Source organism: Fonsecaea multimorphosa, assembly GCF_000836435.1.
Source record: "Fonsecaea multimorphosa CBS 102226 unplaced genomic scaffold supercont1.24, whole genome shotgun sequence".
NCBI lineage: Eukaryota > Fungi > Ascomycota > Eurotiomycetes > Chaetothyriales > Herpotrichiellaceae > Fonsecaea > Fonsecaea multimorphosa.
The window spans coordinates 271,293-295,592 of record NW_015971658.1 but is presented as its reverse complement, the minus strand read 5'-3'; the positions used below and the strand labels follow the sequence as shown (position 1 = coordinate 295,592).

At 52.2% G+C, this 24,300-nt stretch overlaps 9 protein-coding genes across 9 annotated transcripts; 3 read left to right on the top strand and 6 right to left on the bottom strand.

Annotated features, from left to right (window-relative positions):
• Positions 1-64: 64 nt before the first annotated feature.
• Z520_09510 (uncharacterized protein) lies at positions 65-988 on the bottom strand (the record flags this gene model as incomplete). Its single annotated transcript, XM_016780004.1, has 2 exons — positions 65-469; positions 599-988. 2 exons carry the CDS (start codon positions 986-988, stop codon positions 65-67), a joined length of 795 nt encoding a protein of 264 aa, XP_016628943.1.
• A 2,959-nt stretch (positions 989-3,947) lies between these two features.
• On the top strand, positions 3,948-4,544 carry Z520_09509 (uncharacterized protein; the record flags this gene model as incomplete). The annotated part of the gene is made up of 1 exon (XM_016780003.1): positions 3,948-4,544. The coding sequence occupies one exon, from the start codon at positions 3,948-3,950 to the stop codon at positions 4,542-4,544; it is 597 nt and encodes a 198-aa protein (XP_016628942.1).
• A 940-nt stretch (positions 4,545-5,484) lies between these two features.
• On the bottom strand, positions 5,485-6,144 carry Z520_09508 (uncharacterized protein; the record flags this gene model as incomplete). The annotated part of the gene is made up of 1 exon (XM_016780002.1): positions 5,485-6,144. The coding sequence occupies one exon, from the start codon at positions 6,142-6,144 to the stop codon at positions 5,485-5,487; it is 660 nt and encodes a 219-aa protein (XP_016628941.1).
• A 1,505-nt stretch (positions 6,145-7,649) lies between these two features.
• Z520_09507 (uncharacterized protein) lies at positions 7,650-9,682 on the bottom strand (the record flags this gene model as incomplete). Its single annotated transcript, XM_016780001.1, has 3 exons — positions 7,650-8,522; positions 8,569-8,809; positions 8,895-9,682. The coding sequence occupies 3 exons, from the start codon at positions 9,680-9,682 to the stop codon at positions 7,650-7,652; spliced, it is 1,902 nt and encodes a 633-aa protein (XP_016628940.1).
• A 927-nt stretch (positions 9,683-10,609) lies between these two features.
• On the bottom strand, positions 10,610-12,853 carry Z520_09506 (uncharacterized protein; the record flags this gene model as incomplete). The annotated part of the gene is made up of 7 exons (XM_016780000.1): positions 10,610-11,119; positions 11,181-11,741; positions 11,790-11,840; positions 11,942-11,958; positions 12,057-12,216; positions 12,264-12,600; positions 12,654-12,853. 7 exons carry the CDS (start codon positions 12,851-12,853, stop codon positions 10,610-10,612), a joined length of 1,836 nt encoding a protein of 611 aa, XP_016628939.1.
• An 806-nt stretch (positions 12,854-13,659) lies between these two features.
• Z520_09505 (uncharacterized protein) lies at positions 13,660-14,480 on the bottom strand (the record flags this gene model as incomplete). The annotated part of the gene is made up of 4 exons (XM_016779999.1): positions 13,660-14,044; positions 14,099-14,202; positions 14,255-14,389; positions 14,460-14,480. 4 exons carry the CDS (start codon positions 14,478-14,480, stop codon positions 13,660-13,662), a joined length of 645 nt encoding a protein of 214 aa, XP_016628938.1.
• A 1,151-nt stretch (positions 14,481-15,631) lies between these two features.
• Positions 15,632-16,788, bottom strand: Z520_09504 (uncharacterized protein; the record flags this gene model as incomplete). Its single annotated transcript, XM_016779998.1, has 3 exons — positions 15,632-15,671; positions 15,759-16,741; positions 16,774-16,788. The coding sequence occupies 3 exons, from the start codon at positions 16,786-16,788 to the stop codon at positions 15,632-15,634; spliced, it is 1,038 nt and encodes a 345-aa protein (XP_016628937.1).
• Positions 16,789-18,060: 1,272 nt separating this feature from the next.
• On the top strand, positions 18,061-18,822 carry Z520_09503 (uncharacterized protein; the record flags this gene model as incomplete). Its single annotated transcript, XM_016779997.1, has 2 exons — positions 18,061-18,117; positions 18,175-18,822. The coding sequence occupies 2 exons, from the start codon at positions 18,061-18,063 to the stop codon at positions 18,820-18,822; spliced, it is 705 nt and encodes a 234-aa protein (XP_016628936.1).
• A 1,079-nt stretch (positions 18,823-19,901) lies between these two features.
• Positions 19,902-23,503, top strand: Z520_09502 (uncharacterized protein; the record flags this gene model as incomplete). The annotated part of the gene is made up of 8 exons (XM_016779996.1): positions 19,902-20,124; positions 20,275-20,694; positions 21,668-21,745; positions 21,801-21,906; positions 21,964-22,074; positions 22,127-22,402; positions 22,451-23,014; positions 23,065-23,503. 8 exons carry the CDS (start codon positions 19,902-19,904, stop codon positions 23,501-23,503), a joined length of 2,217 nt encoding a protein of 738 aa, XP_016628935.1.
• Positions 23,504-24,300: the final 797 nt, after the last annotated feature.

Genomic DNA, 24,300 nt, shown 5'->3' with positions numbered 1-24,300 from the left:
CGTGCCTGGAATCGGTGGAGTACTCCGCCGGAGTTCCCAATAATGCGTGGGAAGGGAAATTCGCTCAGAAAGTGCTCCACGCCCAATCTTTGGGTACGCTGTTAGCGACGTCCTCGACCGGTTTGCCCGTGCGAATGCCGTTGGAAATCATCCTTCGGTGGCCCGTCGGTCCCGCGAGAGGCGTGGGAGGGCCGCTCTCGTTGCTGCCATCATCCTTGCTGTTCTGGCTGTTTTTGCGGCGGATTGACCGGGCCGTGTCCCAGCGTTGATACTGACGATGGCAGACTTCGCATGCTCTTGAGAGGATGCCATCGGGATGGAATTGGGCATATTGGTCAAGGGGAATAGTGTAGGGGGTGTGTGAGGAGCAGAAGATATGGCCGCAGTGGCGACAGTGGTGTTTCCGAACAAACAGACTGAAAGAAGATCGACACTGTGGCGAGTCACAAGTCGGTGAAGCTTCGTCGGGCTGGAGTAGAATATACATGTTAGCATCCATCAGTATGTCTCAATGCACGCGGTATGCTGATGCAGTTGTGCCGAGAATCGAGGGTGGCTATCGGCAAATCGACTGAATGACAGTTTATTCTTGACATACCTTCCAATGTTCTCTGGTTGGTGGGCCTGTGACTTCACCCAATTCCTCCTCTTGAGCCCAATCAGGGTCAAAGGCATCCAGGCCCAACTCGTCTTGATGGTCTGGACTTGCTGTCCGACCCTCGTCTTCTTGTAGATTGTCCAATGATCCATGCAGACTTTTTGGTGGAGTCATGGGAGAAGGTGTGCAGAAATGTTCGGTTGGCCGCAGGACAGCAGGAACGTAGAGAGGAGACTTGAGCGGCCGGAGCTGCTTATACGGGTTGGGCGCATGCTGTTGGAGGTAGTCGTGCATGCGAGGGGATGTGGGCGAGGTTGAACTGGCTGGGGAAGGCTGTTGGCTCATGTAGTCTGGGATCGCGTATGGCTGAGTCGTGGTGTTGGTGGTCATTGCGAGACTTGTGCTCAGACCGAAATCAGAGTATTAACGGTTTAACACGAGAAGATTGGCGTTTGTTTCTTGGGCAGCAGAGCAGAAGAGACAAGCGACGGAAACGCTTTCCCCAAGGTCGATTAAGTATTTGAAGCGGGTGGAACGCTTGCACAATAGTCCCAGGGATGTCTCTGCGCCACAGACTTGGTGCGGAGGATTCGTGAATGCGCTTAATGTCGGTATCGACCACAGAATTGGCACGCGGCTGATGACAAGGCGCGAAGTAGCTCGCGGAACAGTGGTACCACGATTTCGGTACCGAGGGTGATCTCAGAGGCGCAGGCAGAGGCCTCTGATAGGTAATACGTGATCTGATAGATCGCAAGGCAACCAGATGGGCCTTTTGAATTGAGGCTGTCGAAAACGTGGGAGGTGGGGTGGAGGTGAGTGGTGGTTGACAAGAGAGAGTAGATGGTCGCTGAAGGGTGGGATGGTCGTACGGAGGGGACGATAACAGATAAAATGGAAGGGATAAGGCGCCGCGGGATCTAGTAAGGAAGAGTTGCGCCAGACCGTTCTTTGTCTAGAAAGCACGAAGTTCTATCAGGTGTCAAGCAGCACCACGGTGAGGGAGTATCTGGGGGAAGCATCAAAGAAGTAGTGCATTAGTATGTGAGCAAAGGGCAAGAAGCATTTTGCCCGCGGAAGGCTACGTGAAAAGAGTCTGGTCGCGAGACCAGAAACCCTGATGGTCCGTCATGGTATGGGTACCCATGTCAGGTTGCAGGTCGCAGTGATAGCCATGGCCTGGCATTGGCTGGGCGAAGGGCTCGGGGCACTAAGAAGCCTCAAGCTGATAAGGATGCCCGATAACCCAATCACAGGCGCAGTATTTTAAACAAAGGATGGCCACTCGGAAAATGCACTGCTGTCAGACGTGGCCTGCCCCTCCACCTGCCGCTGCAAGTAAACCGCGGCATGGCCACAGGCATGGCCATAGGCATGGCCAGAGGCGTGTTGGGTGGTTGCCTACCTGAAGCCTGGACCCCATACAGAATGTCCAGGCAGCCTCCCTACACAAGTTCTGAAGAGGAGCGTCTTGAACTCCCGCATCCTCACTTTGAGTGCGACAACCTGAGCAGCTTCTGAGCAATGTGAGGTATTATTACCTACATAGCACGCCCGGAAGCGCCCAACTCTGTGGTCTCCGGCACTCGGCGGCCTCGACGTCAGACCGCGACACCTGCTTGGGGGACCGTGCTCCATTGAACCTCTCAACCAACCATGGGGCGCCTTGATTAAGTTTGATCTCTCTCGCCACCAAGGCCCCTTCGTGTGTGTCGAGTTGAGTCGTAGTCTTGGACGGCGACAGCCGCCGTATCGGGTTGGTTGAGCAGGACTCCAAACTGGGTAAGCCCAAGAGAACCCAACACAGCGCCGACTTATCCAGAGCCAGCAGGAAAAGGGGCCCGACGGGCATGTCAATTGGTCCCAATATGTCGGTATAAGTCGAGGATACCTGGTTGTCTGCCCGACTTCCTGCAGCGCCAACTGGCTGGGCTAGACACGGCAGTTAGGCGGGCACGAGGGCCATGGCGGTCGAGTAATGCGTTCCGGTCAAATACGAGATGAGCGAAGTCATGCCGAGTTTCTGGCATGTGCTTCAAAGCGCCCAGCATCGTTGGTTCATAGCCTCATAGCAATCAGCCGCGCGAGTAGGTAAAAGATTTTTATCAACACGAGGTATAGGTTCGACGATCATTGACGATGTCGGACACCATCGGTCTGATGGGCAAGTTGATCCGAGCCAATACCGAGTATATCCTTTCGGTGAATAATAGTAACGCTGGTGATGCCCGCAAAGGTATGTTTTGGGACCTTGGGGTGGGCTTGGTGGTGGAGCTCATGATGAAATTGCAACTCCATTCTTCAGCAAAGCCAAGTGGGGGGTGCAAGGATGAATGCAAGACACCGGAAGAAATGTTTCTTCTTGTGTCCCCGGAGGATGATGTGCATTCCATTAGGGCATCATGCAGCGATCCAAGAACAACTTTGGAGGGGGCAAAAGAGATATTGTCAGAGTGGAGAGGATGGGGGGCACCGAAGGGGGGGGGAAGTCACAGAGAAGGAGTGAAGATTCCGCGAGCCGTGATCTGTGCAGCCGTGGTTATTTTTTGCTTGGGCTTCAGTTGGTGGGCGGCTTCACGGCCGGGCTCCGCGCTGGCTTGTCAATGGTCTCGCCAGGCCCATCAGGTGGTTGTTGGGTGGGTGGCAGGCTGGGTGGCAGGAGCTTCCCGGCGGTGCTTGCATTGCTTGGGTGCTCGCGCTGGCCTCGCTGGCCTCCCTTGAATACGGGCTGCCGGGTACTGCTAGGCTGGAAATTCTCCATGGTTGCATGCCCACGGTCAACCTGCTGTCCACTCTGGTCCACCTGCAGTGCCTATCCGGCTAGCGCCCAGCAAGTATCCTTCCCGTACCACCTGGGAAACCTACCTGCAGATTCTGCACCCAAGGTCCCAAGGTCCCAAGGTCCCAAAGCTGCATGCCCACCCTTGCAATCCACCCTGCACCTGCACCCGTCTGCAGCAGCCTCGCCTAGACGGTAGCTTGGTAGCCAATTGGGCGGTGATCCTTCCCCCGGATCCCCCATGTTCCAGTTAAGGTTTTACCCAACTTCAAACTCGGTGAAAGACCTTTTGTTAAACCCACGGGATCGTCCACGTTTCCAACCCTCAGCTTCCCCTCCTTCAATCAGGGAGAGCAGAAAGTCTCTTTCTCAGATGCTTCGTCCGTGAACCATCGTTCATCCTTCTCACGGCTGTCTCCCCCCCAGCCTTCTCCTGACCCATCTCACCCAAGCCTTACCCACCCTCACCCGATCTCCAGGTTAAGTCATTCCTCCTTGTGATCGTCAGCACTCGTCGTCATCGTCATCTCTCTTTTCGAGGAGACGGGGAAAGAGAAACCACGTCAAGCGATGACCAAAAGGCGCGCAGACCACCTTCGCGATATTTCACCGAGAGATCCCAACCACCCATGGGTTGCACGAGGCTATCGACCGGATGTGGCTTATGCCAACAGGAGTGCTCCCGTAGAAGACCCCTACGGTGAGATCGCATATCAGCGCGCCTTCGCCGAGGCGGCTGAATCCAACTCTTTTCGAGTACCTGAGCCGATCCTGTATCATAATTCTCCTTCGGCACGGGAGTATATAAGAAGGAGGGATGAGCCCTTCTTCTCTGTCAAATCTACAAAACCCACCAACAAATCCACCAGCCAGCCTGCTACGCCCACTTCTGCCAATACAGCGGCTTCCTCGCCAGCAAAGGTCTCTTCACCTAAATATGGTTCAGATGCTGGACTTCCTCATGGTAGAGCAGATGCCGGTTCAAAGGCCGAGCCTGGTCCTCCGAGACCCAATGCATCCCCCAGCAACAAGAATTTTCAGCAGCCGTCACCACGTGCAATAAGACCTGCCGCCGAACAGACACCATCTCACCTTGGCAACGGTCTACCTTGGACCTTGGAACCTAAGATTGAAGCTCCATCAGGTCCTTCTAGAATGCTGCGATGACCCGAGGGCATCAGAGGATATCTCAACAACCCTTCGGTCGACGAGCCAGCAGAGGGCTAGCACAGTATCAGCACCGCAAGCCTTGGCTACTTAGCTGATCGCGGCGGTCATCATACACAGTCCACAAGGTCATTGAATCTACCAATCACAGGTTTACTACTTTGCCGTTGTTATACCAGCAATCTTGCTCAGCACTTTTCTTCGGTAAGATTTTGGGATGCATGTCTAGCGATCAATGACAGGAACAACGCTATAATGAATTTATTTAATGGATTGAGAGGGAGATCAATTGCATCCCAGAGGGAGTCTCCAGTCTTGAGGCCAAATGTCAACATCAACATGACTTAATTGACGAAGTGACGGCCAATGCTCAGGGAAAGACAAAAAGACGCGACGAGGAATGAGTGACGGATAAGATATTGGTCGAGGAAATGCAGATTTACACCACTTTTCATTGCATCTAAACGCTCGGGATTTTCGCATTGGGATATTCCTCTTGCATGGTTGAAGCCCCTTATGTGGGAGGAGTTGGGCGCAGCTGGATGATTTGGGAGTGTCTTGCCTTCCTCAAAGGGGAACACAGAAGCATTGAGAAGAAGCCATGACGGAGTTGAGGCAGTCGAAGGCATGCAACCTTTGTAGGCTATTTTCAACTAGTTGTTGGGAAGACATGCGGTAAATATCTTCCATCCACTCTCCGCTTTACCACTTCATGTCCGTCATGGATGTGCTCCGCGTGCATTACGCAGGTTTTTCTTTTGCAGTCATTCTTTCGTTGTGTCGCTCTGGCAGCAGCAGCAGCAGGGAGTTCCGAACTTGTTGAAACCTATCTTCGATCTTTTCGGAGGCTCGAGCGTAGGCGAAAGCAGGCTCTTCAAACTTTGTATAAGACGGAGCTTTTTATGCATCCAGGTAGAAAACCGTCACTAGCCCTAGCCCCTCATTGCTGACCGGGAATCACTCCAGGCCGCTGGACCAGAAGCGCGATCATGGGCGAGAACAACGTGCGAGCATCCCTTTCACGGTCGGTCGATCCGTCACCATCCCCTTCTCCGGCCCCTTCCACTTCCCAGCCAAGCTGTTTAAGTTGTGGCCCGGCCCATCGAACCAGCTCGTCCCACGACACCCACTCCCATCCAGCGCATTTGTCCGGCTCGAGCAGTTTCGCTTCCGGCATCCCTGACCGGGTGTCGTCGTCGTTCTGGACCCGCGCCGTCATGAAGATGGTCACGTAGTGCTTCCCCTTGACAACCTTCCCATCCTTCGCTCCCGTCGTCTCTGTAAGAGGTGAGGATTCAAACGGCATGACATCATTCGTCGCGGTCAAAAATTCAATTTCCGCAACGTCGAGACCCGTCTCCTCGCACACCTCGCGCGCCGCGCACTCTTCAAACGACTCGCCGAATTCCAGGTGGCCGCCCGGTAGGGCCCAGGTTCCCGCGCCGTGCGAGCCTAGGCGTTTGCCGAGCAGGAATTTATATTTGGGTTGTTGCGAAGTCGTGGATATGGATCGGGAGTTGGATGGGTCGGCGTGCAGGATGAACACGGCGACTCCGACGCGGGGGACCGAGGAGGCGAGGAGGTCCGGTGGGGAGGGCATGTTCGGGAAAAGAGTGTGATGTGAGTTGCTCTGTTTCTCTGAGTTTTGATGTCCAATGGCTCCTCCCGTGCTGAGATAGCTAGAAAGCACACCTCGTCGCTAGGTGCAGCGATGGTCGTGCGGTCGGCCCGGTGAGCGGTTGAGAGTAAATGGATGGACGTTTAGACCCGACAAATCCTGAATTTTTCCCTTTGTTTCGTTCTTGCTTTTCTTTCCCCCCTTTTTCGCTATCCCCTTTGGTAGCCTGTATTCTTTCCGAGAAAGAGAGGCGTTTCAAGAGAAACTAAAGAAAAAAAATTTGAAATTTGAAAACGAAAGAAGAGACAAAAAAAGAGAAAATATCCCCTTGTCAGAAATAGTCCTTTTTGGGAGGGGAGTGAAGGGCTCTTTTGTCACCCAGTGTGACTGAACTGATATCTTCAGTAAATCAGTTGAATCCCAAAGTGAGCCCAGAGGCAGGGCAAAGCAAGGGAAGAAAAGAAAAGGGGAGGGGCAAGATCAACAAAGGGCCAGAATCCCTCGCCCTTTCGCCTCTCCCGCTCTATTATGTCTGGCTCTGCGCGCGTGTGTTTCCCCGTTCGCTCGTTCGCGAGAGATTCTCGGTTCGCGCAAAACTCGATGGCAGTGGTGGGCTTGGGTGATCCCGCTTTTTTCGTTCTTATTCAAGTCACATTACTCGACTCGACCAACCCCCGGCTCTTGTGCTCCGGCGACAAGTTTCTTGCAAGATCTGCCCTTTCCAAAAACGCAGCATAGCCGAGCCGAGCCCAGCGGAGCAACAGCGTAGGGCAGAATCCTTGGTGTCCAGAATCACGGATTCAAAAAGAGAGGCACACACCTCTTTCCTTGGCGGGGGTGTGGTCAGAGGACGGGGGAGGATTGAGGTTATGACAAGAGGTGGAAATCTGGAATTCTGTGGCGGTGCTTAATTCTCCATATACTATTATTCTCCGTGCTGTGGGTGGATAAGGTACCTAGCGAGCTAGATAGGTGATAGCAAACAGCCCAAGCCCTGTATGTTCTGATTGGGCAGGACGCGAGAGTCGGTGACGTGCGCAAGCCACACTGTCAGGCCCATCAATCAGCCTCGCGAGGCTGTCTCAAGTTTTTTACCTTTTACACGCTCCCAACCCCGCCCAGGATTGTGGTGAAAGGCAGTAGTAGGCATTGGGGACGAACCCATCTCACAAGGATTGAATTCAGACTAGATCTTCAGATTCAGCCTCGCGGCCTGTCTGATTCCGAAGACACTTACCCACGGCAGTGCGAGCGGCAGTTTGAAGAGTTCATTTCCCGGCAACTGGCTAGGACGCGGACTTTGAATAGGGTCACTTGTGTCCTCTCATGCATATGTAGCTATAGCACAGTATTTTGGTAGTTGAACGACGGTATGGATTAGGCCGCCGAGGTGTTATATTATTTCTGTATTTTGTATAGTGTCACACCTCCCCCTCTGGACCCCTTTGCCAGTGGACATGCCATCGCTGATTACACCTTCGCATCGCTCAAAGCACTTCCAGTCCAGCGTGACTGATGAAGTACGCCCCTGTGTCCGTCGCATTGGTGATATTGGTCTGCTTGGTCTGGCCGAACTTGACGTAGCCGTTCTCCACAGGACTGGCCACAACAGAGCCGTTAAAGCGATGGAGCTTGTTCTCACCGTTGATGACCGTGAAGTTTGCCAGCGAGATTTCGTTCGGGTTGCGGTTGACCACCGTCGGCATTCCAAAGTAGTACACGTTGACTTGCTGTTGGGTGACGTGCAACTCGTAATACCCTCGGTAGTAAATCTCTTGCCATTGCAACTCGCGGTTGGCACCTACGAGGAACTGGCTGGCTTGAAGGCTAAGTGCGAGGGAGATGTTTGCGCCGTATGGCGACGGGGACGATACGGCCGTGCCGCCGAACTCAACTCCGATAGCCCCTTCCCCAGTCGTGGGGTCATATGGATGCTCGTCCAACCATACCAGGTCAGAAACCCAGTTTGCGTGGCTGTCTCCTGAGAGCATGATGTTGTTGGTAATGTTATTGTTGTACAACGCTTGGAAGGTGCGGTTGCGGTTGGCCTGGTATCCATCCCACGCATCGTAATCGAGGGGATCGACATTGCCATAAGCAACACTTTCGTTGATGCGGCTGAAGACCGTCTGAGACCCAATCACACGCCATGTAGCACCACGGTTCTTCGAGTCGATCAGGGTCTGATAGAACCAATTTTCCTGACGGGAGCCCATCATGGAGCGACCAGCATCGTTCGAGATTTCGTGGACGTAGTGTGTGTTCCAGTACAGGTCGGTTATAGAGCGGTCATACTGGCGTGTATCGAGCATGACGAGGTCAATGAGGTTGCCAATAGAGAACGATCGCCAGATTCGAAGCTAGATCGGGGGTCAGAACGAACTTCTCCAGAACGAGTTGTCTTACATCATCACCCATCTCGACTTGTCTGATGGGCATCCATTCAAAGTATGCTCTGACAGCGTTCATCTTCCTCTGATCCACAGAGACACCACCATCTGTAACAAAAGACGCTTCGGTGTTGTTGAGCTCCGAAGAGCCATCCCGGTAGGTATTATCGGCAACCTCATGATCATCCCAGACGGCGATCCAGGGGAAGTTTTGGTGACTAGCAATCAGATCCAGATCGGTCTTGTAGGTGGCATGACTGTAAACGTGAGTCGAGTCAGTATGGTCGCTTGATATTGGATCACAGACATCGTTGGAGCATATAAGGCCCGCAAATCACTCACCGCTTGCGGTAATCGTAAAGAGTATAGATCTCTCTATCCGGCAAGGGGACACGGCCGATAGTCTGACCCCAGCCGTATTCACCGTTGGCATACTCGTAAATATAGTCGCCAAGATGGATAACATAGTCGACGGAATCTTTGCGTACCGGGTTACCAAACGCGTTGAAGAACCCGAACGGGTAATTGCTGCAAGAGTAGACCGCTAGGTTGACTCCGGAGACGTCGTCAGTGGCTGCGGGAGTAGTCTTGGTTCTGCCGACCAAGCTAGACACGCTGCTGTTGCAGACAGTGAACTGGTACCAGTATTGTGTGAAAGGCTGCAGCTTCGTGGCCTCGACTTTGACCGTGTAGTCAACGTCTGAGCTCGTGTATACAGTTCCTTGGTCGACCACAGACGACAACGCCGAGTCGCTGGCAATCTTCCAGGTCAGGCAAACAGGAGAAGTCGACGGCGGCTTCCCCTCGTCAGTATCATTGTAGATGGGGACAGGATTGTAGAGTGGCACGAAACCGCTGGTGGAGCTATTGCTAGTCACATCGTCTGAGGTGGGAGCACAACGGGTCCACAAGATCACACTGTTCGGGAATGGGTCACCGGAGGCAACTCCATGAGTGAAATTCAGCGACGAAGCTGGTGTAGACTGTCTCTCAACATGTCGCTTGACCACCTTCCGTACCGAGATACCTAGAGCAGGGTGGTGGAGGGAGGGAGAACGGTAGTTGAGATTGGCACCGTAGCTAGCAAATGTAGCACCGACCAATGTGGCCAACACAAGTAACTGCAACATTTTGAAGAAGAGCTTATGGACGAGCTCTTGGGAGAGAATGAAGATGGGCGCTCACCTTTTCTCCCGCTCTGTCTCATCTGAGGGGATAGCAAGCTCTTTTTGAAGGAGCTCCGGGCTTGCAAGCTCTGTCATCTCCAATTCCAACTGACGCAAGGTATCATCTACCCTGGCATCCCACAATTGCTCTAACCGTGATGGCCCTCACAGATGCTATTTGTCAAGAAATACCAAGCGACCAAGCTCCAGGGACAGCCTCCCGCGGCATACTGGGAGAAGAAATGGGCCAATTGATGGCAAGGCTGCCGATGTATTCAAGGCAAAGCTCGGGTCGGCTACGCCCGGATTTGCTCTAGGTCCATGTTGTAGCTGCCTATCTCATCGTAGCCAGGTCGAACAGAAGCATGTTGGACGATGACAAGACTGATGGACAGATGGGCTGTGCGTTGAACAAGGGCCGGAAGCGGTAGGGCGCAGGATGAGGAAGGTTTTGGATCGAAGGAAGCATCTCGGCATGCAGTAGTGGCAGTAAGTGCAAGAAGAAAGCCAAGACCTCCAACAGCCACACCTTGACGAGCCTGCAAGCACGTGCATGAGGCGCCCCGTCAAATCAACACCGAGGCATTGCAAAGCTGCTGCTTTCGACGTCATGACTTTTCGACTCACTGCTATCACTGGCACGGTATTTCCCCAAAATCCATGTCTGGCCAGGCCTGTCCGGCTCGAAGATCTGTGGTGTGATTACTGACCAGTATGGCGATCGGCCGGCGCATCAACGAACGGCTAGCAAAGGGTGAACGAAGCGAGCAGAACTTGAATGCTGCCTGGATGCACAAAAGCAACTACGGCTTCTCCCCGCTTGCACTACTGTACCTATGTGCTGTACGACCTTTCCCCTTCTCTGCGAGATCTTTCACAGCGATCAGTTTCTCACTCGGGCACGATCGACCCTAGGCTCCTCCACATGTCACAGCGATATCCTCTCCCAGCTTCCCATGTATACGCATTGACCAAGGTGAAGTTGTTCACCAGGCCCGGTTCCCCGTATTCCGTCAAGTTAGCTTGGATGTAAGACAAATTGAATGCGAACGGTGTGCCCCCAGTGATGTTGAGGTTGATCTGATACGGCGAGTACATCTTGAACGGAGGCCAATCAGAAGCCGGATTGCTTAGGGTGCTGTTGGACGAAAGTCCGTTGGCAATAGCACTGGGGATAGATGGGTTGTCCGACGTGATGAAAGCGCCCCAAATCTTCATGGCTGCGTTGACAAAGTCCGGGCTTTGATTCGGTGTTGGCGGCCCAAAGTATGCCGTCAGATCGCTTCCATGAACGGCAATAGGTACGGAATATTGATATTTGAATGAATTGCGTCCGTGATCACTGTATGCCTCTGCCATCCAGTACGAAGGGCAAACAAAGGTCGTTTCCGAATATATAGCCTGAGATCATGCGACATGTCAGCAGCTGCCAGAATGTTGAAATTCCACTTTTCGCACTTACAAAGGCTCTTTGCTGCTGTCCTGTGGCAACGCTGCTCTGGTTGATGAAACTCGGTAGCCCAGAACCAGAAGAAGCATACAGTGGGGCATCGGGGTCTGTCGAGTCATTCGAACTTGGATAATAGAGAAGAACTTTTGCAATGTCATCGTTTGTGAACAGCGGAAACGTCAGCTGTAACCACGCCACTAGGTCGTCTTCGGTCGTAATATTGGGCTGGGTATATGCTGGTCCCTCAAGAGCGTTATTGCTCACCAGCAAATTTAGCCCATTAAGCTCTTTCCGCAAAAGCTGGCGACTGGGAAGATCTTGGACAAAGATGCCGTCCGTTACCGGCAAGAAAGCCCAAGTCCCATATTTCCCAGACTCGGACAGGGTGGCGCTTGCGTTTTGTAGTGTGGTCGAATCTTGACTGACAAGACAGTCAAAGATTGTGTTTGGGTGTGCACCATAGGGCAAGGTCGGTGCGCAACCGACCATTGAGGCAAAGACGTAATATGCCTGCGAAGGCTGCCAGTCCTTATATCCGTACTGCATAGGTAGATATGGCGATGAGGCGATCGTCTAGCTCTGTCAGGTCCTGCACAGCGCAACCTGGACCATGTGTCTTACATTTCTGAAAAGCGACTGGCCAAGCGAGCCACCAAACGCCATGTCATGCAGCTAGAAATCTGGTGTCAGCTCGGACAGATCTCTTTAGATCAAGGGTGATCTCTTCGACTGAAGCACAGTGGGTGCCTTCCGTATCTGAACGAGTAACTTACCATGACGGACCCGGCGCCTGCGGAAACCCGTTAGCATGTACCACAATTATGACAACCTAACAATATCCTCTTCTTGATACAAAAATAACAAAGCAGAGGGTGTGGGGGAACATACCTGCCGATTGCCCTGCTATCGTTACGTGGTTGGGATCCCCCCCAAACAGAGAGATGTATCTCTGCGTCCACTGCAACGCGAAATGTTGGTCTAGCAAGCCTGCGTTGACCACCCCATTCCGGAAAATTTCATCTCCGGCCAGAAACCCAAAGGCACCAAGCTGAGATGGGTCAGCATTGACTCGGAGAAATGGTTTGAGAGAGCTACCCTGTACTGGATGGTCACACCAACGAAGGAGTTGTTATTAGCGTTGATGATAGCTGACAGGTCCTGCTGACCGTTTCCTCTTCCATAGCCTCCGCCATGAATATAGAACAGCACGGGGAGCGGACTGGAAGGATTTGGCGGAGCATATACATTGAGAAACAAACAATCCTCACTCGACCCTGTACTGTTAAGAGGCACCAGGGTGTTTGTTGTATCCTGGTTTTGCGGACATATTGGACCAAACTGGGTCGCTTGGATTACAGAAACACGGTTTGTTTGAGGAGCTTGAGGAGCTTGCCATCTGTTGGAGCCAGTTGGAGGAGCCGCGAACCGGATACTGACTTGTAATCAGCTATAGGGTCCTTGGGAAGCAGAGCAGATCAAGTGTACCCTTTCCACAGGTTCAACCCCGTAGTTGAGTTAGTATAGCCCTGGTACACCTCGTAGCCAAGGTCAACTTGTAGCGAAGAGCTGTTTCCAAAAGAAGCTTGACGGGACCGGAGCACAGGTGGATATGGCTGTGGGTTATACTGAGAATGGGCAGAGCAACTTGCTAATAGGGAGGTGGCAATGAGGAATATGAGATGCATTTTACCTTGGGACTCCCTAACAGAGCGTGTATATGGACTTCAGGGAGGTTAAAAGAGTCAAACATCCCTTGTCGAGGACAAGGCGGTACTTTTATTCTCAGGGTAGAGTCAGTGCCGTCTGGTCGCACAAGGTACCGCTAACGCCGTGACCATCGGACAGTGACCGGCATCGAGTTGGAAATGCCATTGTGGATTTTGACCCCGAGGTGCAGTTGATATTAGCCGTCGAGCCGTATATCAAAACAGATGATGCGAAATAAAACTGGGGATGGAGCGGTCAATGGCTAGACATCATTGGCTTCCCCACATTCTTAGACTCTGATCTCCTCATTCTCGGTTCAGCCACCCTGTCATTCAGTATGCAAGTGAACTAGGTCAAGGTCGTTTTGAGGCTGGGCCACTCCGCACGGCAGATACTCATCAACCGCTTTCTCCGATACTCGCTCTGAGAAGCAGCTAGAAAATTGGACCGAGAGGCAGCAGCCTGCTTGAGCCAACAAAACCCAAAGCATCCAATGTGTGTGCTGGCGGCGTAGACACCAGACACCTAATATCTATTTTCCTATGATCGCCTTTAGCAGATAATCATCAAACACAAACATGTCACCTGTCAGGCTCAGCGAGATGCCACGTCCTCGGTTCGTTCTCCTTCACCGCCTTCCTCCAGTTTTTACTCTGTCTCCAACCGCCATTTGAATTTTGACATCTGTATCCGCACGCAAGCGCTGTAGCGTCCCAAGTACCGGCATCGGACTCTCTTCGAGCTGAGGCTGATCTTGACAGATGGGTCCAGAGTAGGTGGACACTCAGTTGCTCTTCTTGTCGCCACCACTGGGGTTCAATTGGTTGTATTTGACGCTCAGTTCGTCATATTCCTTTTGCAGACCCTGTGCTTGGCTCTTCATGGCCTCCAGTTCTTTGTCCTTTTTCCCAAGCTGCTTCTTGAGTTCGCCGATCTGGTCGGCCCGGTATTCATGGCTGAGTTTCTCTCCCTCTTTGCCGCCGGCGCGCTTATCTCCTTCATACATCTTGACCTTTTCTTCCAGGCGAAGGACATCAAGGATCATGCCGTATGTGCGGTTGAGGATGAGGGAGAGGAAAAGGGTGAAGCCGGTCAGGTACATGTTGCGTTGAGAGTAGAACTTGCGGGCTTGAACCTCCATACGATCGGAACCAATTGCTGCTGCACGCCTGTTTTCGTCAGCCATGACCATCAAAATAGCCAGAGATGATCTTGTGGCTTACCCTGCACCAGTAGTGTCCTTCGATAGAGCTGCCATCTCAACCTGGACTCGGTAGACTCTGTTGACACTGTCAAGGAATAGGATGAGGATGAAGATGAAGGTGATCTTGCGGAGTGTTAGTCGAGCTCAGGCCGTCTTGACTGAAGATGTGACATACCTTCATCCCATATTGTATCTTAGCCACAATTGGACTTTCAGAGATGAAGTTGAACATTTTTCGCTTGACCGTGAACGGCATCGGGACGATGAGGGCCAGAAACAAGACCATCTCCGCCACCAGAAGCACGAACACCTAAAAATGCTGGTTAGCTTCGGTGGCCCATGGTAGTTGCTGCACAGCATCACCGGGAGGCTTCACGGACCAGGCTGTAGTAGAGCGTCATGTTTGCGACTTGAATCGGATGGGATTCCTGCCTGCAATGGTACGAGAATCAGGGGGATAGCGGGGACAATGTCAAAGACCAGAGGGTGCAGAGACAGAGACGAAAAAGCGCGAAAGATTGGGAGGCAGTGCTTGTAGCACAGAGAGAACACGAAGTTCAAGACGAAACCAGACGAGAAATAAAGGCCAGATTCTGCAGGGGACCAGCGATGGAAGTGTGTGGGCCAATCTGTTGCGTCACTACCCTTCCTTGTCACCTGTGTCCACTGTCGACCAAGTCGAGCACACAGTAACCCGAAAGTGGTCGTCAGCTGCCCGCAGGCTGCCACAGCTGCAATAGTGGCTGCCCAGTGCCCACCAGCCAGCTCGAGGCACGCGTCATAATTGCATTGTGGATCTCCATGCTTCGCCATACATCCCGCTACGGCGGTCTACATTGACTGTAGCGCAGTTATGCTCGGCAGAAAACCACTCAGACTTTCTTTGGGTCAAGTACTTGAAAAGCTCCCTGTGCTTGAGAGAAACTAATATTGTAGCTCTATCTCAGAGATCATCACGCCAGCTGCTTCTGTCAGGCCACACATTCTGTGGCCACTGCCTATCTCTCGTAATAATATGTGCAAATAAGCTCATTCGGCGTCAGCCTCCTCAGCCACCTCAGCCAAATATTCTTGCATTGAGAGCATTGTCCGGACCAACAAGTCAAAAAAAGGGGAGGAGTAATAATTTTTCACAAAGGGAATTCGATAGAGCACAGAAAAGCACATCCTCCGAAGGGCAGCCGGGGCACGAAAGGGTAACGGTGTCAATCACTCCATTCGCCTATCTCGCCGGAACTCGACCCACTTTCCCGCGCGCCCCAACCGGTTTCGATTCCAAGGAGAGGCTGCAAACCCTTGTAGAGCGCCGTGCGTCGTCAGAAGAGTAACAGAATGTAGCCGACATGAACCGCCGGCGGATTGAGGTGGGTGCTCTGATGTCCGAGCTGGATCGCGGAGCCACTTTTTGATATTCACATTCCCACTGCGGAAGCGAGAATGGACTTGTTTGCGTCTTGAGAGGCTTTGGAAGCAGCAACACGTCTTGTGCTAGGTTCCGTTCGACTCGATGGTATGCTGACCGAGGGAGTGTTCAAGCGCGTCCGTTCTCCCCTTACCATTCGAATTCGCCTTGACCCTTGTGGAAAACGTACCTTTTTGCCAATCATGTCAGTATCGCATTACAATCCCACTTCTCCCCAGCCTGAGAAGACGAGAACAAAGAGAATTAGATGACTTACTCATTGCCCTCAACCCTCAAGATACCGTCCTTCAGAGTGCACTTCCACTTATTCTTGACCCGCTGAACCTTATCGTAGGTACAGAGCATGACTTGATCGGTATTCTCGCCATTCTCGTCATTTGCGGCCACATCGTCAGGATCGTCCAGATCGGAGTTGATGGCATCCTCATCGTCATCCACATCATCATCATCGCCTGCTGCATCGCCTTGTGCGCGGCTGATGCTCTTTCCATGAGGTGTGACCCCCGACTGAACAGTGGCCTCGAGGCCTCGAGCGATGGCTCTGCCTGGAATCGTACGTTCATCGAGGGCCACCAGAAGACCGCCACCTTCGAGTTGCTGTTGCCTCGCCTGGAAGTGAGCGCGCATCAGATGATCAGCTTCAGCACCGTGAGCAGCGATGAATGCTTTCCGCTGAGTGTACTCAGTTTCCCAGTCGTCACGCGCATCGCACGGTCCATCAGTCTGACTTGCATTGACAGCAGCTTGGGGCTGAGGTTTGATATCAGTGGTATAATCCTGGACATCGGCGAACGCAGAATTAGAGTCTTCCTGCTTGATGTAATTGCTCGAAGGCGCTGCGGATGGTTGCATGGGTACACGAGGTGGATTGCCGGACTGAAGTTGTGCGATCTGTGGGCCAGCACGTTGACCAAAACTCTGGTGGAGATTCATTGCCGCTCGATCGCGGGCTGTCAAGGGTTGACCCTGCTGGAAGGAAGGTGCCTGATAAGGTTGAGGGCGAGGGGGGCCTTCCTGGTAAGAAAATGAGGGAGCACCATTTTCTATCTTGATGGGGGGCGCTGAAGGGGTGGCCTGTTGGGATGGAGGGGTGTCGACAGCGGTTCCATTGCTTGGGAGCGTTTGAGGCGCTGGTTTCGCGTTGCTGGGAACCGTGCTTTGTTCTTTAACAGCAGGAACTGGAGGAGGATCCCACGGAAGCTGTGCGATCTTGAGACCAGAAAGCTTCTTCTGCCATTCCTGCAGCCAGATTTGTCAATATAAAATTATACCAACCAAAACGCCATGCTAAAACAGAAACGGGGCGAGGTAGCAAAAGCCAAAAGGGGATTAGCGCAGGAGACTTTGGTGGGCTGAGGTGGTGCGCAGCGGTGGCGTCCAGGGCGTATAAAAAGAGGCCTATGAGTCAAGAAGGGGGCGCCTTCAAGAACCTTCCGATCCCCGCCTCGCCTCACCCGCTGCCCTCGCTCGCCCTCCCACCAGCGCGCTGCCGCCTGCCTGCGACAAACCCGCAATCCCATGTTCACGCAAATTGATCCCTCATCTTCCTGTCTTCTGCTGTGTATCTCTCTGGCACGACATACCGAGTGTTGACGTCGATGGAGCATCACTTTGACGATGGATGGGAATACAATTTCGTGTGCAGTTAATGGCTGATGATGGACTCACCGATCTCAGCAATTCCAGAGTCGCCAACTCAACACCGCCTTCCTCGAAGTCTTGTCGCGACGCCTCGCAGACATCACTTATGACTTTCGCATAGACGTCGCCCTGTTGCAGACGATATGGTTAGCCTTTAAATGGAGACAAAAGCAGACTGCGCTCAACAGACTGAGTCTCTTCTGGCAAGGCAAGACGAGGAGAGTGAATCCGAAAAGCAAGGATGGGAGATACTCACCACCGAAACTTTTGACATGTTGCGGCGGTGATCGGTTTGATGCTGTTCAAACTTTCCCTAGTCCTTCGGTCTACTTATGTGCCAGTTTGTAGAACCAGGAGATGGTGTCGAGCGTAGATGTCGTGGGTGTGAAGAAGAAGTAAGTGCCGACAGACTGAAAGCCTCAAAGGCCACGACAGGTCGGAGTTTCGCTAGAGTTCACCTGTCACTAGACATTTATAGTACCTTCCAGTGAATCGGTTAGTCTTCTTGAAGTGAATTCAACGAGCTGCAAAAGAAAGTGAAGTCGATCTAACGAGATGGAATGTGAGGTGATGAGGGCAAGTTCACGAGAGCAAGAGAAGAGATGACCCCGACGCCCGCAAACCAAGGCTTGGCCTGACCACTGGGCAGTGGACCCCCTACCACTGGCTACCAGGCTTGAACTTCGGGGCTCTCTGGCTAACCCAGCTAGTTAAGCGGCTCTGCCTATCGAACGAACCCCAGTGACTACCGCGCATTAACCTTCATGGTCTCGTTTGTAAATCCATGTGTTCAACCCAACATCACCAATTCGGAGGTACACTTCCCTTTCTGAGAGGACTGCGACAATTCTTGTAGGCCTCTTGTGCATCAGGCGCTCTAGTCTCCGTCACTGATCTGCCTGCACTCGCCAGCGACCATGGACTTCAGACCCGCCCTCATCGTGGTCGACATGCAAATGGATTTCTGTCCTCCCGTACGGAAAGCCTGCACGAATGCATTGATACTCATTAGTTGATGCTAATTTGCATAGGATGGCTCACTCGCGGTCTCGGGGGGCCGAGAAATTGTGCCGCTGATCAACAAGCTCCTTGCTTCACCACAGTTTGTCTTGAAAGTGGCCACCCAAGACTGGCATCCAACTAACCACGTATCTTTTGCTGCAAACCATTCTGCTCCAGACAACAAACCCTTCGAGTCGTTTGTCACCGTGCGCAACTTTGTTGGTAACAAACCGGATGAGACGATGCAGCAAAGATTATGGCCCGTCCATTGTGTTCAGGGCTCAAGAGGCGCAGAGATCGTTCCAGAACTTGATCTCTCCAACGTACGTTTCACTGTCCAAAAAGGCCAGGACCCCCGGGTGGAAATGTACTCGGCCTTTTCCGACTCGTTTGGAAACTTGACGTTTGGTGCTGGAGGTGTAAGTCACGACCTTGCCAAAGAACTGGCCGCTGAGCATATATCCCATGTCTACGTTGTTGGTTTGGCTGGTGACTATTGTGTCAAAGATACAGCTCTTGGATCGGCAAAGGCAGGCTTCACCACGTATGTTATAGAGGAAGCTCAAAGATGTGTGGATCCCAACACGTGGCTCGATGTCAAGGGTGCTCTGGCACAAGGCTCTGCGACCGTGGTCAGTGTTGACAGTGACGAGGTTCGGCGGGTTCTCGGTCCATGAAGTCAATCTCGTTGTGTCAATCCGGGGACAACAGACCTGAAGCAGTGTCTTTCCTCAATGCTCATGCCGCCAGGTGTCGATACCTGTTGGACCTCAAGCAGCAGTCCAAAGAAGTCGATTTGTTTGACATGTGCTGGCGTCTGCTTATTTCCCTGGTCCGAAGCTATTTATCTCTTGATATTCCGAAACACTCAGGCGATATGCAGAATTCAGCAAATACTGCCATGACCAACGCTATATGATGTCTACTCATGTCGGCTGACACTGTTGTGGATAGAATCGCCTCTGGCGTTTCTTTCGCTCAAGCTGCAAATCTGGAAGATAAAGGGTCACTTGGTGCGTTTCTCAGTCAAGTCTAGTTGTACGCTCTGGGCGTCCTGGCTTCCGAGAAGGTGTTGCAAGTCGGCAATGATGATGATTCGAACAGTATTGGCATCTCGTTTCGAATTGTCACGAGCACACAGACTTCGTACGTGGCTAGATTTATCGGCAATCTCTCTGCTAATTTCGTCAAGTCCCTCATCATCCACGAGCCGGCGAAGTGAATTGAAAGGCCCAAAAGAAGCGCTTGGACAATAGAGTCCTGCTGCTGCTTAGACCCAACCCATCTACCTGATGATTGCGCCTAACGAGGTCGTCATTACTAGACGCTCCCTGTCCCCAGTTGTTAGACGGAGTTTGAAATTCAACTTCAAATACATAGATAATGCTTTCTCCGGTTGTCCTTTGTCCTGTTGTAACTGCAAGAATGTGTCCTTAATGATCTGTTTGAGTGCAACGATGCTCCCTGCCATTGAGCAACGTATTCGGTTTGAGAAACAGCCTATACCTATCGCCAAAGACCCAAAGCTCTCGGCGTGGAGCGCATATGTAACGGTGGAACGCTTGGGGGGATAATGCAGCCAAGCAATCAAAGATATGGGCCTTCCGGTCAGTGTTACACCCGTTCGTAGCATTCCTCGCCATGACTTCTACGCCCCGGCTTATATATCTACCATTTGCACCTCTGCAACCAGAGCAAAACTCGAGCAATCTTCTGGAGAGTAAAGGTGGTGGGCAAAATCCAGCTTGTAGAGGAAATGCCACATTCAGTCCATCCTACGCCAAGGGGAAATACGCCTGATTCACGCAAAGAGCAAGACCTTTCAAGACTTTGGTGGAATATCAATGTCCCGCAGGAGCAATGGACAGAAGAGTGCCCGCCGTATCTGCTTGGGCAGAGTGAGAAGAATATTGGGATATTGAGCCGCAAAGACGAGGAATTTGAACGATTCACTTGGCAACAGGTGGAGGAATTGGTTCGTAAGTCTTCCTTGTGGTGAGGCTGCGAACATATGTCAGGGATAGAGCATTGCGAAAGCCCAGGATCAGCAGCCGACGACCAATGAACCTGGAATGATAAAGGCAACACCAACATCCGACAATGGGACCTGACACTTCTTCTCACGCAAGGGACGAACAATATTCACCAATTCCAGCGATCATCAAGCCAGCTCCAGGCTTACCTAGCCTATGTCTACCATCTCAAGAAGACCTACGGCTCTGTCCTCTCCTATATTCAAGAATACCGCCTCCATTGGCCGACCAACACCCCCAGCGGAGATGTGCCATTCAGCCGCCCTTCCGACTATAAGATTTTATATAACGACTGGCCGTACTTTGTCGAGCATGGGATCCAGCACCTCGTCGTGTGGACGAAATTCCAGATCGACGAGATTGAAGAGACAGGAGAGGTGACCCCGGAGGCGACGAGGCAGATCGACGAGTTCATCAAAAAAACCTTCTGTGAGGGAGAACATGGAAAGAGGATAGAAAGGGAGAGGATCGTATGGTTTAAGAACTGGAAGAGCTTGAAGAGCGTGCATGCATTAGGTAAGTCGAAACTTGTTCAGGGCGACATACGGAAGCAGAAGATGCGGCTGGAGATGAGGTGATGATTATGAGTGCTTGAACCTAATCTGTGACTTCACAGAACATTTCCACATTATGCTTTACCAACCCCCCGAGGAACTAATTGAAGCCGTTACAGGGGGAGATCGACCTACATGCGAAAGTTGGATGGCAACGATGAGTTGAGTGGGCAAGAAGGGTAACCATAGATCCAGGTCATGCAGCACACCACATCCGACGGCGCGACTGGTCAGGGACGCATTCTCATATGTTGGGCCGGGAAGATTAGATCATAGAATGCCCGGATTGTGCATTATATATAATACTTACCTAGCAGATAAATGCCAATTCAAGGGTTTTATGAGCAACCAGGAATTCGGGAACAATGGTGGCCCGGTTTCGATCTTCACCCTTGGCTTTTGCAGTTTGCAGCATGCGGATGACGCAGCATTTTTGCTTTGTTCAGGTCTCCACTTGTGCTCTTCAGCCCGCCGCGCTCTGTCCAGTGAAGCATGTCTCGCATGCACGAAGAAGCTGCAAATGCCCCTCGGAGTGGGAATAGGCTTCTTTTTTAGATTTCTTTACTCATCTGCCAGTTGTGTCACCAACATCCTGCCCTGTCGTCACCGAGTTTCTCCCTCTGTCTCTGCCACTGCTTCAGCTGACCGCTGAACGGTGCAGTTTCGAAGACGGTTCGTATCTGTCGAGCAGGAGACCTGATCTCTCGCCCCCGCCATATCCGACCCTTTACGACGTCATATCACAACCACCATTTCCTTGCTCTGCCCATCACCTCCCTTCCACAGAACAGTATCCCTTGCTCGTGCATGAGGGTGGACAATGGACAAGATGAAGCACTCGATAGGTGGAGCGCTGCGAAATCGCAGCGAGTCTAAGAGTATGGTCGAGCCCCTCAGTGCGCGCTCCATGGAGTCAGGCTGACTTGAAGATTCAGGCAATCGCTCCTCCTCAGAGGATCAACGAGATACCAACGATGAGGACACTATGGTCATCGAACCCGAGCAGGGAAACAGTGGGATCAAACCCTACGATAGCTGAAGAGAAGGCGGTGCTGACCACACATGTAGTCCTTTTACACATCATCTCACAGTTGCGCCCCGGTGCCGACCTGTCTCGGATCACTCTCCCAACCTTCATCCTCGAGGAAAGATCGATGCTAGAAAGAATAACGAAGTAAGGGTTTTCCCAAGAGAATGAACATGGTTCCAGCGAGCTCATGGTTGCTTATAGTTTTATGGCTCATCCCGACACACTCCTCCCGATGCCCTCCATCGATGACCCAATCGAACGATTTGTCTCGGTCGTCAAGTTCTATCTTAGTGGCTGGCACATCAGGCCTGCGTACGAAACCCTCCAATTTCCGATCAAACGGCGAACGCTGATAATCTCCTAGTGGTGTCAAGAAGCCCCTAAACCCGATCCTTGGGGAAACGTTTACTTGCTGGTGGGACTATCCGGACAAAACGCGAGGCTATTATATCGCGGAGCAGACTTCGCATCATCCACCAAAATCTTCGTATTTCTTCATGGCACCGCACCACCATATTCGGGTTGACGGTACATTGAAACCTCGCAGTAAGTTTCTGGGCAACTCAGCCGCCAGCATGATGGAAGGCATTTCGTATCTCAGATTCACCAACCGAGGGAAGTCCAAGGGCGGTGAAAAATAGTATGTTAGGTTTCCGAATTTCATTCGAAGTGTTTCTAACTGCAGCAGCATCCTAACGCAGCCCAACATGTATGCTCGAGGGATCCTTTTTGGCAAGATGAAGTACGAATTGGGCGACCATTCCTACGTACGATGTCCGGAAAATGGGCTGGCTGCAGACATTGAATTCAAGACCAAGGGCTGGGTCGGAGGCACCTACAATGCCATCGGAGGGTCCATCAGAAATGAGCGGACGGGGGATGTCCTCTATGAACTGTCCGGAAACTGGTCCGGAGAGATGACCATCAAGGATACCAAGACCGGCCAGAAAAAGATCCTTTTCGACGCCACGCATGCCAAACACGCCCCGCCTTTAACCCGGCCACTCGAAGAACAGGGAGAACGAGAGTCTCAAAAACTTTGGAAGTCGACGGTACAGGCAGTGCACGCAAGGGACCATGAAGTCGCTACAACCGAGAAAGCAAAAATCGAAGACCGGCAAAGAGAAGAGGCGAAACGGAGAGAAGAATTGGGTGTTGAGTGGAAGCCCAAACTGTTTCGAAGAGTGGATGCACGACCAGGGTCTCCTGAAGAAGGCGAGGAGGACTTAGAGTGGATTATCAACGCACATCTGTGAGTTTTTGTACTGCTCTGTCCTTGTTCTCGACTAATGATTTCATTAGGGACCCGAAGGCCAGTCCGGAAGAGCTTGTGGAAAAGATTCTCTCGATTGCTCCTATAATTCCGGGTCAAGTTGCAAACTCTGAGCAAGACACAAGGCGCCAGTCTCTCGAGCGTCACGAAAATACGTCTCACCAAGCAGCAGGTGGTTCTGGCCACGGCCATTTGAATGCCTCGGACAATCTGATTGATTTCGATTCTCGGCCACCAAGCACAGCGCCGCCAGAGAGCCACCCCAAGCAGCCTACCTCACAACCACAACAGCACGCACAGCAAAAGACGGCGAATTTGATGGACGATGACGGTGAAATGTCACACATGAACAACGAAATGTCGAGAATGAAGATGCATGAAGCCATGGTACCGGAGGGTCAGAAGCCACTGAGGAGGGCAGACACAGACACTAGCGAGATTGATACGTTTGTTGATGCAGAAGGCTGAGGGATCGCACTCAACGGCTGCTGAGGGAGTTGGGTGCATTGACATGCCCGTGCCTTCAACAAAGCCGGAGGGAAGGAGGGAGGAGCCAAGATCATCCTTGTCCATCTCTGTCGACACACGATCTCCACGATAACGAGGATACCTAGGTATAGAGAGACAGTGGCCAGAACTGTCCAAGGCTGGTAGGCGTCGAGAGCATGTTCTAGAGCGGCACCTACAGAACAAGCACAAGACCCCTAATGCATTTTTATGAAGGCTGTTTTGGTCTACTCGGTACAAGTGCGGCATAATAGCTTTTATGAGCATTTGCCTTGTAACCTGCCACGTACCTGCGTCCAGATGCCCGAGTCTTACCGGAGCCTGAGCGGCCACTAGCAAATCAAATGAGGGGAATTGGCTCGTGCCAACACTAGTTAAAAGCCTTTAGCCTCTCTGGAACAAGCGGCATGCGGAGGATAAAGGGCACCTTGGGGACAATCAGCAGGTGCGGGGAAGCCCTTACACTTGCCCCGACACCTGCCCAACACCTGCCTGACGCCTAAACCACCCTTGACCCTCAGTGCCACCGTGCCAGCCTCCGGTGCTCGGTAACTGCCACACATCGCTTGGAAACGTTTCATGTGATGGCCCTTGCGGCAGCCCGACGATTGGGAAGGAGCATTCTATCCGCTTGCAAGGAGCCGACAAGTCACCTGGTATTATAACCGGCGCACCGACTTCGGTTCTTATTCCATCTTCAACCTCTCCTTTTTCGTACACCGAAAGACTTCTTCTTTCCCCGTGCGCCTTATCAGAGG